The sequence below is a fragment of the Apis dorsata genome, unplaced genomic scaffold (assembly GCF_000469605.1).
Source record: "Apis dorsata unplaced genomic scaffold, Apis dorsata 1.3 scaffold_1121, whole genome shotgun sequence".
Classification (NCBI taxonomy): domain Eukaryota; kingdom Metazoa; phylum Arthropoda; class Insecta; order Hymenoptera; family Apidae; genus Apis; species Apis dorsata.
Genome location: NW_006264219.1, coordinates 254,167 through 268,287, shown reverse-complemented (window position 1 = coordinate 268,287; position 14,121 = coordinate 254,167). Strand labels below are relative to the sequence as shown.

Here is a 14,121-nt window from a genome sequence, read left to right as displayed (position 1 = left end):
TATATTTAATAATATATTTTTCTTTAATCTTTATTTAGCATTTGCAAATTAAGTAATATATTTATATCATATTATAAAACAAATCTTAATATTTTATATAATATTAATACTATAATTTTATTATTATAAATTTAGATATTACATGACTAAAATACGATTTAAGTTTTCAATTTTACAGATAATATCCATTAATATAAAAAAATTAACTTATTTTCGAATTTTTATAGTTAGTAATATAGTAATTTATAGTTAGTAATATAGTAATATAATAATTTTAGTTTTCCGTATGTATGTTTACATATCTATTAAATATATTAATTTATATTAATATTTTCAACAATTTATGGTTGATTCAATGCATTTTTACAATTATTATATATTATATATTTAAAGTAATTAGTTATTTTAATTAAATGAAAATAATAAATGAGAAGTAATTTCTATTTTTCTTTATTTTACAATTTTTTGTTTCTTTATTTTCTTTATTAATATTTTTGAAAATTAAAAATGAAATATTATATTTTTCTTTATTTACGTATTTCATATTAAACATTAATAGCACAATGATTAATTGGTTTAAGTATATAAAAATATTTAAAATGAAATTTTTCAATATATGCAATTTGAATTTGTATTCTATATTTAATAATCAATAAATATGTGTATATTATATGTAAATCTATCTTAATATACAATATATATGATTCTTATTCTTATAACAAAATAGAATTAATTTTAATCATTTATAATTACATAATGTAGTATTACATATAGATAAGAAAATACAAATATAATATTCGAATATTTAACGTATTTTTATCATTATTAATTTCCATAGTAAAAATTCATTAGAAGAATTATATGCTCACTCAAAGCAATATCGAAAACTGATATTACATCAAAGAAAATTAAATCACACACTTTTATACGTAATCTGCTTAATAAAATCAATTTTCACTATATCGCTATAGGTTATTTCGATCAATTACAAAACGCCTACTATATTTTGTTTATTCGCATTCTTTCTAAACAGATATTTTTCATCATTTTAAATGATTAATTAATCACATAATCGATTTTATTAGATTAAATACCCATTGTTATACAGATTTACTTCGAATAGCTAGTCATTTCTATCCAAGTGTTGTGCATAACCTAATAGTTTCGTTTCACATCGGCTATACTCGGCTATCTTCGCGAGACTTTCCATCCACAAAAATAGACCAACCAATGTCTATCATCCAAGCATGTCTTTTTACTAGAGCACAATCAACGCAAAACCTTTCTTGAACGTATTGCCTATTTATGGTTTTGAATTATATGCGTATATATAGGATTTATTCGATATTAAATAAAATATATTTTTACACATTTTATATTTATTATTTATTACAATATATTTTATATTATTTTATATTATTATCAAATTTTGACAAACTTAGGAAGAAACAGTATTTATTTAAATTCATCGTATAAAACATTAAGATCTTTAATTCTTTTCTAATTCTTAGAGAAAAAAAAATTATATACTTATTTGAATACAGGTCTTTTTGATTGAATTTTGATGAATTCTTTTGAATGTTTTTAGATAAATATATTGTAACAGTATAATAACCTTTAATAAAATAAAACAAAATTTTAAAAGAATTAAAAAAAAAAATAATTAAGAAAAATTAAAAAAAATTTATATAATAAAGCATAAAAAATTACTCATATAAGTATATAGGATTAGATGTAAAAATAAATAAAAATTCTATCAATAACATGTATACATCTAATAATACATTTAATTATTGGAAATTATTGGAAGATTTAAGATTTAATTTTAAGATTAATTCGAATGATTTTATTGTGTTTCAATATTAAAAATATTACATTTTTATTTGAGGAATATAAAGAAATATATTTCAAATATAATTTCTTAGATATATACGAGTTTTAAATTTTTCAATAAAATCTAGATCTTATTAATTAATCTGATCAATGGATAATGAATTTACAGAAGATAAAAATCGTTTCGTTTTCCAAAATATAAAAAACTCATCGAAAATTTTATCATCATTCATTTATATGTATATACTATAGAGATGCATATACTTGTATCTCGATTGCTTATATATTTGTATATTGACAATTATTTAATAATGTTTACATTATATGTTTACATATTCATTGATTATTCATGATTATTCAATATATTAATTAAATAGAATCAAATTAAATTACGAAATTTAATTAAATTAAATTTTTTCTTTTTTTTTCAGTAATTTCTCGAAAAGAAATATATTTTTTGATAAAATTTCTAAAAAAATTTATTATTAAAATATTCATACAAAATATACCATATATGCATGTATATATTAATTGAAATTCAAATTAAATTGATAAAATAACAAAGAAAGGAATAATAATAATAATAATAATAATAATAATAATAATAATAATAATGTATTTTACTTAAAATAAGAACATAAATAATAGAAATTGTAATTCTTCATCGATATGTTCAAATAATTTCTATTACATATCTGTTAAAAATCAATTTCATTTTTCCATAGCATGACGTTAATAATTTATTATCATTCCAATTTCGTTTCACGACCTTTGTTTTTAGCATTTATATAATGAAATCGACTTGTGAACAAAAGATTTATCCTCGACTTTAATTCTTCGAACATTACCATTTATGTCAGTTTCTGCGCTCATTTGTTATCACATGTCCGAGAACAAGACGTCGTAAAAGAAGAAATACATATCTTTAGTTGAACTCATTTTCAGTAAACTATGAACTTATCGATTCGTTGCATTAAATTATATTCATACAAATATTTTATCAATAATTTTTCATGTAATATAATTATATTTATACAATATAATATAAATAAATAAAAAAATTTTAATTTTTTTTTAATTCTAAATAGAAAAATAATAAATAAAATTAATGAATAGAAAAATAAAAAAAATCCTTACGATAATGTCTCAAATTATTTATCTTACTATGATAATAAATAATAAATTATATTCTCTACTTTTTTTTTATTAGTTTAAAAAACGATGAAAATAAGTAAAATGAGTATTAAAAAAGTGTTAATAGTTTTAGAGATAATGATAAGAGTGAAGAAGATTAAAAAGAAGAATATTCAACTTACCATGTACCATAAGGGCGAAAATTGCTGTCGCGAACAAGTTTCTTAGCCACTCGTTGCGCATTTTTCTTTCGAGTACCCAAAGATTCTGGGGAAGGTCGTGAATCACGAACGAAACCCTTTACAATCTTGGTAACCTGATGTTAACGCATGCTGATCAAAATTGGATGCGAAATTACAGACGAATCCGAAACTTGGATAAATAGAATCAAAACCACAAGAAAACCACGCACTCTCGATGTCGATGAGGTTAAACCGGTAAGAGCGGCCACTCGCGAGAGGATTCTCCTTTCGAGTTTGGAGCACAAAGTAGCTTTCCAGGCGAGAGGCGTATCTTTCGGCGTGACACTCGCGCGCGCCTCATTTCCATGCCATTACACGTTACCACAAAATACGCGTACGTCTATACGTACAAGGAACGCACACCCACACCCACATTATATCCAATACCCACCCACGCACACGCAGTAACTATATGCCTGTGTGTATTCGTACACAAGTTGTGTATATCACGTATATTCACGATTAATACACGTATATTCGTAGTAACGTGAAATAATGTAACATTAAAGCACTAACCGTCCGGTCGGTCGATCACCAGTAGCCCCATTCTTATCGAACAAAACCGACAATTGCTTTCATACGATGAACTTCTGACATCGCCGAACCACGCGCGCGCGCGCGCGCATGCACACGCAGAGGCGCATACACGTATTAGAAAACGCACATACACGCGTTCGTAAGCACACGTAATACACGAATCACGTAAAAGAAAACGAAATCACGAGTAATGCACTGGATGTCACGTTCTTCTAATATACTTTCATTCTCTTTCAAAGGGAGATGCAAAGGAAGAAAGGTAAAGATATAAAGGGAAAGAGAGAGAAAGAGAGAAAGAACTATTCTAATTCTTTGATCGATCTGCGCGTCCTCATTGCCACTGATAAACGTATAATCACTGATTTCATGTGTTTCGTATTAGGTATCCATTTGCTTTGTCTTATTTTATTCTCTAATGTTGGAGTATGATCGATTTATTCCGTCTTTTTGAAGAACGGCGTTCCTTTCAAAATCGATCGCTTCGTGACCGACTGTCAAGCTATGCGTCGTTTCTCTATATCTCGAACAATTATCCACACTTGTCATTGTATTTGCCATCTTTAATTTAAAAAGGTTTGCGTTATTTATCAAGAATATGAAAATTATATGCACAATTATAATAATAAAATATAAAAATTCAATTTTAAACTAATACACTTCTTTAATAAATGATCAATTCATCGCGACGATCCAGTCACAACTGAGGGTGCAGCAATTCTTTTGGAGTACCACGCGGCACTTCGGCTATTTTCGAGTATTCTCGTTCATTTTCGGAACCGCTTCGGTTCTCGGCCTTTGGTTTCTCAGTTGATGCTTCTCAGGAACAGAATACAGTAGATCCCCTTATAACACGGGTTCATATAACACGGATTCCTATAACACGACGAAAAAATTACAACAATAATTATTCTATAACACAGTACATATTTTTAACAAAACATAACATCAAGTGTATAAAACTATTTTAATATTTTAATATGATTTTTAAGAAAGTTTAAAAAATATATGTCCTTAAAGGCTAAGGTTGAATACACTTTTTTCAACCTTAACCTTTTTTTTATATACTCTTCTTTCTACTTCTATTTTTTTCTTTTTTTGTCTTTACTATGTATGTAACACAATGGACAATATATGAAAATGTTTCATGGAAAAAAGCTAACCATCCAACCATGACAAAAAACAATGCATCTCAACCAATAGTGCATCTACCTCGAAATAACTCTATTATTGATTACAAACAATGAATATATAACTGAAATATGGCAATCAATGTCAATAAAATATATTACAGACAAAATATTATCTTTATTATTTCTGATATAAACTATCAATTAAGCTATATTTAAAGTCAAATATTTTAAATTAAATTTAAAAAAAAATATTAATATATATAATTTATATGTATACTATATTATATTATATTAATATTTATGTAAATTTAATTTTTAATTTATATAAAATTTTTTTTTTTTTTTTTAACCACAAGTTCTATTATGAAGAAAAATTTTAAGAACAAAAAATATATTTTTTTTGAAGAAAAAATTATAATTTTGAATAAATTAAAATCTGACGAGAAAATAACATTGCTAAGAATTTAAAATTAAACGAGGCAATAATTCGAACAATAAAAAGAAATAAAAATAAAATAAGAATTAGAATTTCTTATAAATCTTTAAATAAATTTGCACGTATAAAAGATACTTTAATATATAAAATGAAAAAAATGTTTGATATTAAATTATAATAAAATAAAAAATTTTTAGTCAAGGAATATGGCTTTGAATAGTTAACGATATTGAAAATTTATCAGCATGTAAAAAAATTAAAATTCGTTTTTTTTAATGAATCATATGAACACAATTTAATTTAACAGATTTAGGAATTGATTTTTATACAATATTTTTATACAATGTTAAAATTGTGGAAGAAAGCGCATCAATCGATAGAGACGCAGCCTAAAGATTCTAAAAAAATGTAATCAAAATTATAGAAGAAGGAAATTATTGCAAATAATTAAAAAATATAATGTTCACTCATTATATTGGAAGAAAATATCCAAATGCACTTATTCATTTTGAAAAATGAAAAATTTGCTTCTGATTTAAGTCTTCTAAAAATAGGATCATTTTACTTTTATGTTCAAATGCATCTGAAGATAACGATTACAAAATCCATGTTAATTGATAAACCTATCAGTAATAAAAGTTGATAAGTTTCATTTTTATTTTCATGGTAATCAAATAAAAATATATTGATTTTACAATTGCTTTATGTCAGAAATAAAAGATTATTACAAAAAAAAAAAAATATTAGTTTCAAAATTTTGTTAATTATCGATAATGCCAATTAGAATACCAAGAAAATTTGAATCATATTTTTATCACTATCAATTCTATAATATTAATTGGATCAAAGAATAATAAAAGTCTTTAATAAATTTTATTACATACAATATCCATTTGAATTAATTTAAAAAAAAAATTAGTTGTAATCCAAATACTATCATAATATACAATTATAGAGTGATTTTTCAATTTTAAATTGAAAATTATTTTGTCATCTCTGAAGGAATTCAAATCTTCGATTTTGAATACTTAGAGAGAAATGACTTGAAATTATTAATAAATTGTTAATAATTGTTAATAAAAATTGTTTAACATTCATGATAACAGAAATAAATCGTATAATAAATATTGCCTATATTTTATAGATAAAAGATAAAAAAAGATCTGTCGATGAGAAAAACGTTGAATTAATTAATAATAATCAAGATTTAGATTAACAAGAACAAATACAAATAGCAGAATTGCCAAGTAATGAAAAAAATTTATTACTCAAATTTTCAATGAATCAGAACAACATTTTATTTTAGAAATGTTGAAGTTAGAACATTTTACGAATAATGATCAATCAAGAATTCTGACGAATTTAAGAAAAAATTGAAAGATTATTTAATTTGTCTTGAAGAAAAAAGATTTGAAAAATAATAATAATAATATCTATAAAAATGAAAAAAAAAACATTTCAAAACATTTAAAATAATAGTGACGAAACAAGTTATGAAATAACACAGTCAACGTTTAAAAGAAGACGTCGGAATTTAATTATGAATAAATGTCAATAAAAATATAACTACTTATTTTATTTCACATAAGACAAATAAAAATTTTTTAATTTTAATATTTGTTTAAAAAAGAAATGAAAAATATTATATTCTTTCATCTTAAATATTTATTTTATATATATTTTATATTATATTTTTTATGTGTTTTTATATACATAAACTATATTTGTATAATTTTAGTGACTTATATAATACAATTTCATATAACACGAAACGTATCATCCATTATAGAGGAATCTATGTATATTTATACTATATGTATACTATCCATTATATATGATATATACATAGAAATATAGATATACGAAAAAAATTTATAATTTAATTGTTATTATCCAATGTTGTAATTAAATTGTATTTATCCAATGCTTTTTGATAAAAAAATGATGATAAATTTTATCATAATTTCTATAAATATTTTTTTTATACAAATTATATATATAACATTAATCTTTTCCTATATTATCAAAATTATGATGTTAGTTACTATTATTATATTATATTATTAGTTTTTTAATTAATTAGTATTATATATTTAGTATTTAGTTATTAATAGAAAAACATATTAAGATGAATGTCTTTATTTAAATAATCAAAAATTTTATATTGAACATATTTGAGCACAATATTTAGTATCAGATTTGGATAAATATATTCAAACAAATTATTTGAAAAATAATCATTAAAATTAAAAATAATATATAATTTTATCTGATTGTTTATTATATGAAATAATCATAGTTTATTTGAATGTAATTAACAAATAATTTTTCTCTAGATTATTTCGTTATTTGAATTTTGTTTGAAATTTTTCATTTTATTTGATCAATTATTTTTTTGAATAAATTCTTTAATAATTTTTCTAATTTTATCATCAATTGTCTGAAATATATCTGTATCTATATCTTTTATATATGTCTGAAATAATTTTTATATAATATCTTATGCATATAAATAATATTATTAAAGAATAAGTAGATATGTAAAAATACTGCGAAAAAGTCGATAAATTATCGAATTTTTTTTAAGATTATTAAATAAAATTATTAAATATTTCTGTATTCTCAGTTAATTAAATAATTTAATATCTTATGTCAAATTATTTTTTATTTTATTTGGATCAACTTTTTGAAATAAGAAATTATTTTAAAATAATTTATTTGAATAAAATATAAAATAAAATTACTTTTCACATGTTATTCGTAAAATAAAAATAATAAAGTATTTAAAATAATTGTGTCATTATATTTATACTCTTTATTACTTTATTTAAAGTAAAATATGTTTAACCTAGATTTTTATGAAATTTTATTCAAGTATATATATATATATGTGTGTGTATATGTATGTATGTATAAATTTATTACTACACGTAAGCAAAACTCTTTTTTATTAATATTTCTTACGTTTATTGTTATGTGTGGTACAATTGATTCACATATATGCAACATGTGATAACTTCAATATGATTTATAAATTTATATTACTATATAAACATGTTTTGCATAACGATAAGTCAAATCAAATAATTTTCAATAAAAAAAATATACAAGACGTTAAAATGAAATTGTAGTTGACAATATTATAGTTTGTAATAATATTTGAATATACGCCTATAAGTATACGCCTGTTATACGTTGCAACACGAAATTTTTTTTTCATCCACTTGAACATTTGTTAATCCTTGAAATACATTTTTGTCTATAGATTCTTGTTCAGTAGACAAGAAATAGCGTAGAAGATCTAAAACTATTTGATGACGTGGTCTGTTGAAAAACTCGCCTATAATTTCGTGAACATTCGTCGAGCAATGTTTACGTAATACATTTCTATAAAAATTTTTAATTATTCGTATTAGATTCAAATATCTATTTATTTTAAAATGCAAGTTATATTTGTAAATTATTTATAGCACGAAAAATACATATTTGTAAAATTTTATTTGTAAAAATTATAAATAGAGAAGAAATAGCTTACCTCAGTAAAATTGAAATTAATCCTTTGATCTCTGGGTGATTTTTTAAATACATTTCGTTTCTTCTTATCTCAATAGTTTTTCTCGAATTTAAACTACTTTTCTGATGTTTACTTAAAGCTCCAAGATCGTAATTTAACGTACCACTAGGCGGATCCTTGGGGTGAAAGGGACGAAAATTTTTCGGAAATTGATCCATGATCATGTGACATGTACACTAAAAAATAACAGAGAATTAATTAACAAATAAAATCCACGTTTTTTGTACGTATATGTATTAACGAATGTAATATGTTACCAAATAAAATAAAATGAAATAGACAAGATAAAATTTTTTCAAATTTTAAAAGAAGAATTTAGTGACTAACATAAAAAGAAATATTCAGACAAGATGACGTTTCAAATTTTAAAAGAGGAATTTGATGAAAAGAGAAAATGACATGTTTCTTACATATTAAATTAGTCGCTAAGCAACGAAACAAACAAATCTTTTATTTATACAGATACACTTATTTTTTGTATATTTTCGATTGTAAAGTTAAATCCGAGATAAACGAGCGATATGCGCATGCGATTTGACAGCTTCTATTTAAAGATATAATACACGTGAGTGTAATCTCGCTATTCAAAATATATACACATAAATGTACCGATTTATCGCTGTGAAATATCATCGATAGTCTCATTTCTATTTGATTGCATTGAAAAATTAATCTTACAAAATTAAAAAAAGAAAAAAAAATATAATTCACGTATTTTGAAAATAAAATAACAAAGGAAAATTAAATGCTTATTTTCTCTCAATAGAATATAATAGAATATAATGTTTCAAATTGGAATTGTAATACAAAAAATTAATCAAATAATTTGTTATATTTTCGTAATTGTATATTCATATTTATAAAATGAGATTGAAAATAATAATCTGATTTTGAAATATGATAACTTAGAAAATGATAATATGATACGATAAATTTATAAAATGGAAGTTGGAAACAATATTCTGATTTTGAAATATGATAACTCAAAGACACGTATAAGAGAAATATTTATAATATATAAATCTTATATATTTATCTGAAATTTGAAATTGGGCCAAAATTATTTATTAATCTGCCTTATGATAAATTAAAAACAAATAAAATTATTAATAAAAATTCGGAATTAAAAATATTATCATCTACATAGAATTATTAGTATAATTCAATTTTAATTTTAAAAAATTAAAATATCAATGAATAAAAATATTTAATGAAATAAATTAAATCAGTATATAGTATATGGTATAAATAAAAAATAAAATATTTGTATTTATATTAAAAAGATAAAAATAATTAAAAATAATAAGATTTTTTCCAAATTAAAGATTATTTTATATCACAATTGAAATATAATAAAATATATATGTTATTTTTAATAATACATAAATTATTTTTTTATAGATTCTACATATACCCTAATTTTTATGCTCAAAATTAAAACAATAAACAAACAAGATACTAATATTCTTTGTAAAATATTTTTTTATTAGTTATAATATAACTTTCGATTTTAATCGTCCATGCTTTTCATCTTAAATTGCAATTTTGATTAACGAGCTGTATAAAAACGCTAAATAAAACATGTAGAAAGATTAATCCCTAGGGCAAACCTTTTTTTTTTTATTTTCCGTGAGTAACATGGATCGTTTATATTCATAACTATTTTTTCTTACTGTTCTAGACTTTTAAAAAATCTAAAATATTATCGAAGCTCTTATTTCATTATACAATTTTAATTGTTCAATAAAATGTTTGAAATATTTATCAATAAAAACAAGAATCCTTTCGAAGAAATTTAAAAATGAAATTTTTTTCAGTACATAATAATCCAGATAATCCACGGAAGCTTAAAGATTAGAAAAAAAAAAAAACTCCTATTTGCATATGAAATACTTACATCACAAGCATTTAAAATTATATATTTTAAATTTTAAAACACCAATGGAAAATTACTTTAGGATATTGAACAATTTTTCTTTCGTGACTATTGTGTATTTATATTTATATATAAATTATAAATTCATGTATTTGATGTAAACAAATATATTGTATTTTAATCATAATTTTCATAAAATTCATTTTGTACTAAAATTGTGATCATGGCTATGATACTTTTCGAATTAACGAAAATTATTATTGGAATTTAATATATTACATTCGATCCTATATTATTTTATGCATATGTGTAATATACATGCATCTCCGTCCATAAGTTATCTAATATTTAACAATATGTTTTAGGATACAGAAAAATAAATATTATAATTGAAAAACATGTATAATATTTATACTAATTAATCGCTTATATTGTAAGGAAATGTCAATAATATTTTAATAATCTTAATATAAATCTGTATTAATGTATTAAGCGTAATAAATAATAATAACGTACAATATTATTTATTGAAAGACATAAGTAGAATAATTTACTGTTATATTAAGATATTAAGATGTGTTATAAACATATAAAATACATATTATGAATATTTTTTAAAGAAAAATATTATTTATTATAATATTATTAAATATTTTCATTTTCTCAATAATATTATAATTATGTTTAATTTACAATTAAATGGAAAAAGAAATATTTAAGAAAAATATATTAAAAATTTATTAAAGTAATGTTAAAAAAAATAAATTTATAAAGTGATATTATAAAGTGAGTATTAATTATTATTCTTAATCAAAAATGTAATATATTCCTTGATGAAAATATACCAAAAATCAATCTTGATTGACAAGACTTAACTGGTGATTCTTAAGTGATTCTCTAATTTTAAGCAATTTTTTGCGAAAATGTTTTTTCGTTTATTAATAAATTATTTAGTGAAAAATATTAATCATTAGAATTATATTTATTACTAGGATAGTATTGGATATCTGTCTAAATAAACAAGTATATTGCTCGAAGCAACATATATCGAAGCTATTTAACTTAATTTTCATCAATAAAATATAATGCTATATAATTTTTATCTAATAATTATTCGATATATTTGCTTCGACTTTATTATTCATTACTTTCATTGTTTGTTCAAGCCTGACAACTTGTTGGCAGCACATATCCAACACTACAATAATAACTCTACGCGGTTTGTAATTGACCAGTGTTTTTCATTAAAAACTCGTTATTAAAGTCAAAATGAAAATTTTCACAAATAATTGCTTGAAATCACCTCAGGAATTAGTTAAATATTGTCGGTTGACTTTTGGACACTTTACAATGTGTATTTTTTAAACTATAGGTAGTTTCAAATAGAATTTGTATTATTTCAAGAAGAACATTTTATTATTATAATAATTTCAATTTCTTTTAAATGAATATACTTCTAAAATTTCAATGTATGTTTTTCTTTTGTTAAATAGAATAATTTTTAACACTCTTATTTTCATTATCTCCTTATTCTTTATGAAAAGATATTAATCCATATAAAAAAAATCATTGATTTACAAAATAGATTGAATTTTGTAAAATTCATTAATGTATAAGAAAATGAAAAAAGCATGAAAGTTGAAAGAAATTGCTTTACGCATTTTTTTTTTTCATTCACTGTACTACTTTTCTTTTACAAATTTCTAAATTTTAAAATATCTTTTAAACTAATAATTAATAATATTAAAAATTATATTCTTATATTTGAAAAAAGTAAAGATTATTTTCAAATATATAGGAACACGTTTACTTAAAACAGATTTATGATCATCATAAAATAACCTTTGAAACTATATAAGCTTTACTTAAAACATTTTTTCAAATCATCATTTTAGTTTTGAATATAATTGTGTTTAAAGATTGGAATAGAATACGCCATATATAATAGTCATGTAAGAACGTGTATATTAATTATGTACAAAGTAAGGTAATAGACCTTATTTCATATGCTATTGCTTCTATTAAAATTTCTTCACTTCATGAAACTTCTGATGAAATCTTGTTCAGAAAATTTTCTTTTTCATTATTAATGTTATCCACATGTGCAATAACGTATAATAATGTCTATAGAGAAATAGATTCTACTTCGTTTCAGTAGGCGAAGAAATTACGTATTATAATTCCACGTAAAATACATATAAATAAATACATATTATGCTATTCCAGTATTTTGATCTATCAAATTTATAATCTTATTGTTATGTTCGAAAAATTTATGTATTTTATTCATGAATTATAATTAAAACTTTTTATCAATAAATTAGAATATTAAAAATCATGAGTATATTGCGAATGCAATTATGGAAAATTTAAATGTATAAAAATCTATAGAATATGTATAATCCAAAAATATATAAAATATTCAAAACAATTTACATATTATGATATATGAAGAATGAAATGTATCTTTATTTTAATATTATTTCTGTAATTATGATTCATAAAAATCTAAATTTGCATTAATAATTAATCATATAATTGGTTTCATGTCATATAGGAAAGAAAAAAACTTTTATAAAATTTATTTATTCTCTTATTATTATTGTAAAATGAAAATTGTTGAAAAACAATTTTTTATTAATACATAACACAAAATAACACAAAATAAGACAAAATAAAAATCAAAAATTTTGTTTGAAATTTATTTTAGTGATTTGAAATTAAAGAACAAAAATATTCTTAAACAAATTTTTCTATACAAAAAAATATGGAATTACTCAAGTACAGTGGAGCACAGTGATCTTCAAAGTTTTCTAAAACTTGTACGAGATAAGCTTAATCAGCATTTCTCTATCTTCGTCTCTGTCCCATTTCATTTAAACTAAATTTAAATTGCTAATAACTTAATAAATAAAACACAACCGAGATTTTTGTATGCCAACTTTAATGTTTATTTTTGTTTTTAGAATCGAAAAAAGTTAAATATATTAATATTTTATATAGATAAATAAATTTAGACTTGATTTAGATGTATTTTTAATAATTCTAATGATTCATTAAAAATTTAATGATTCATAGAATATAAAAAATATTCATTTATTAACAAAATTTCAATATATGTAAAAATATATGTAAATGTATGTTTTTAAATTTTTGAGTAATTTACAAAAAGAAAATACATTATCCATATTTTGTTGTTAAAATATTAACAAATATTTAGAAAAAATAATCTTGACAAAAATATATGCATAATAATTATTCGTACAGTCACATTTTAATAAACGTACGATATAAATATTGTAATTTAAATATAAAAAGAAATAAAATTTGTTTAAAATATTATATGCTGCGTAAAGATG

At 21.4% G+C, this 14,121-nt stretch overlaps 1 protein-coding gene across 1 annotated transcript in view; it reads right to left on the bottom strand.

Annotated features, from left to right (window-relative positions):
• Positions 1 to 4,443, bottom strand: part of LOC102673002 (roundabout homolog 2-like) — a 47,962-nt gene extending 43,519 nt beyond the window's left edge. Inside the window, exon 1 of the mRNA XM_006624786.2 lies at positions 3,150 to 4,443. Coding sequence (XP_006624849.1) covers positions 3,150 to 3,210 — 61 coding nt within the window. The 5' untranslated portion in view covers positions 3,211 to 4,443. The remainder of the gene's footprint in view (positions 1 to 3,149) is intronic.
• Positions 4,444 to 14,121: the final 9,678 nt, after the last annotated feature.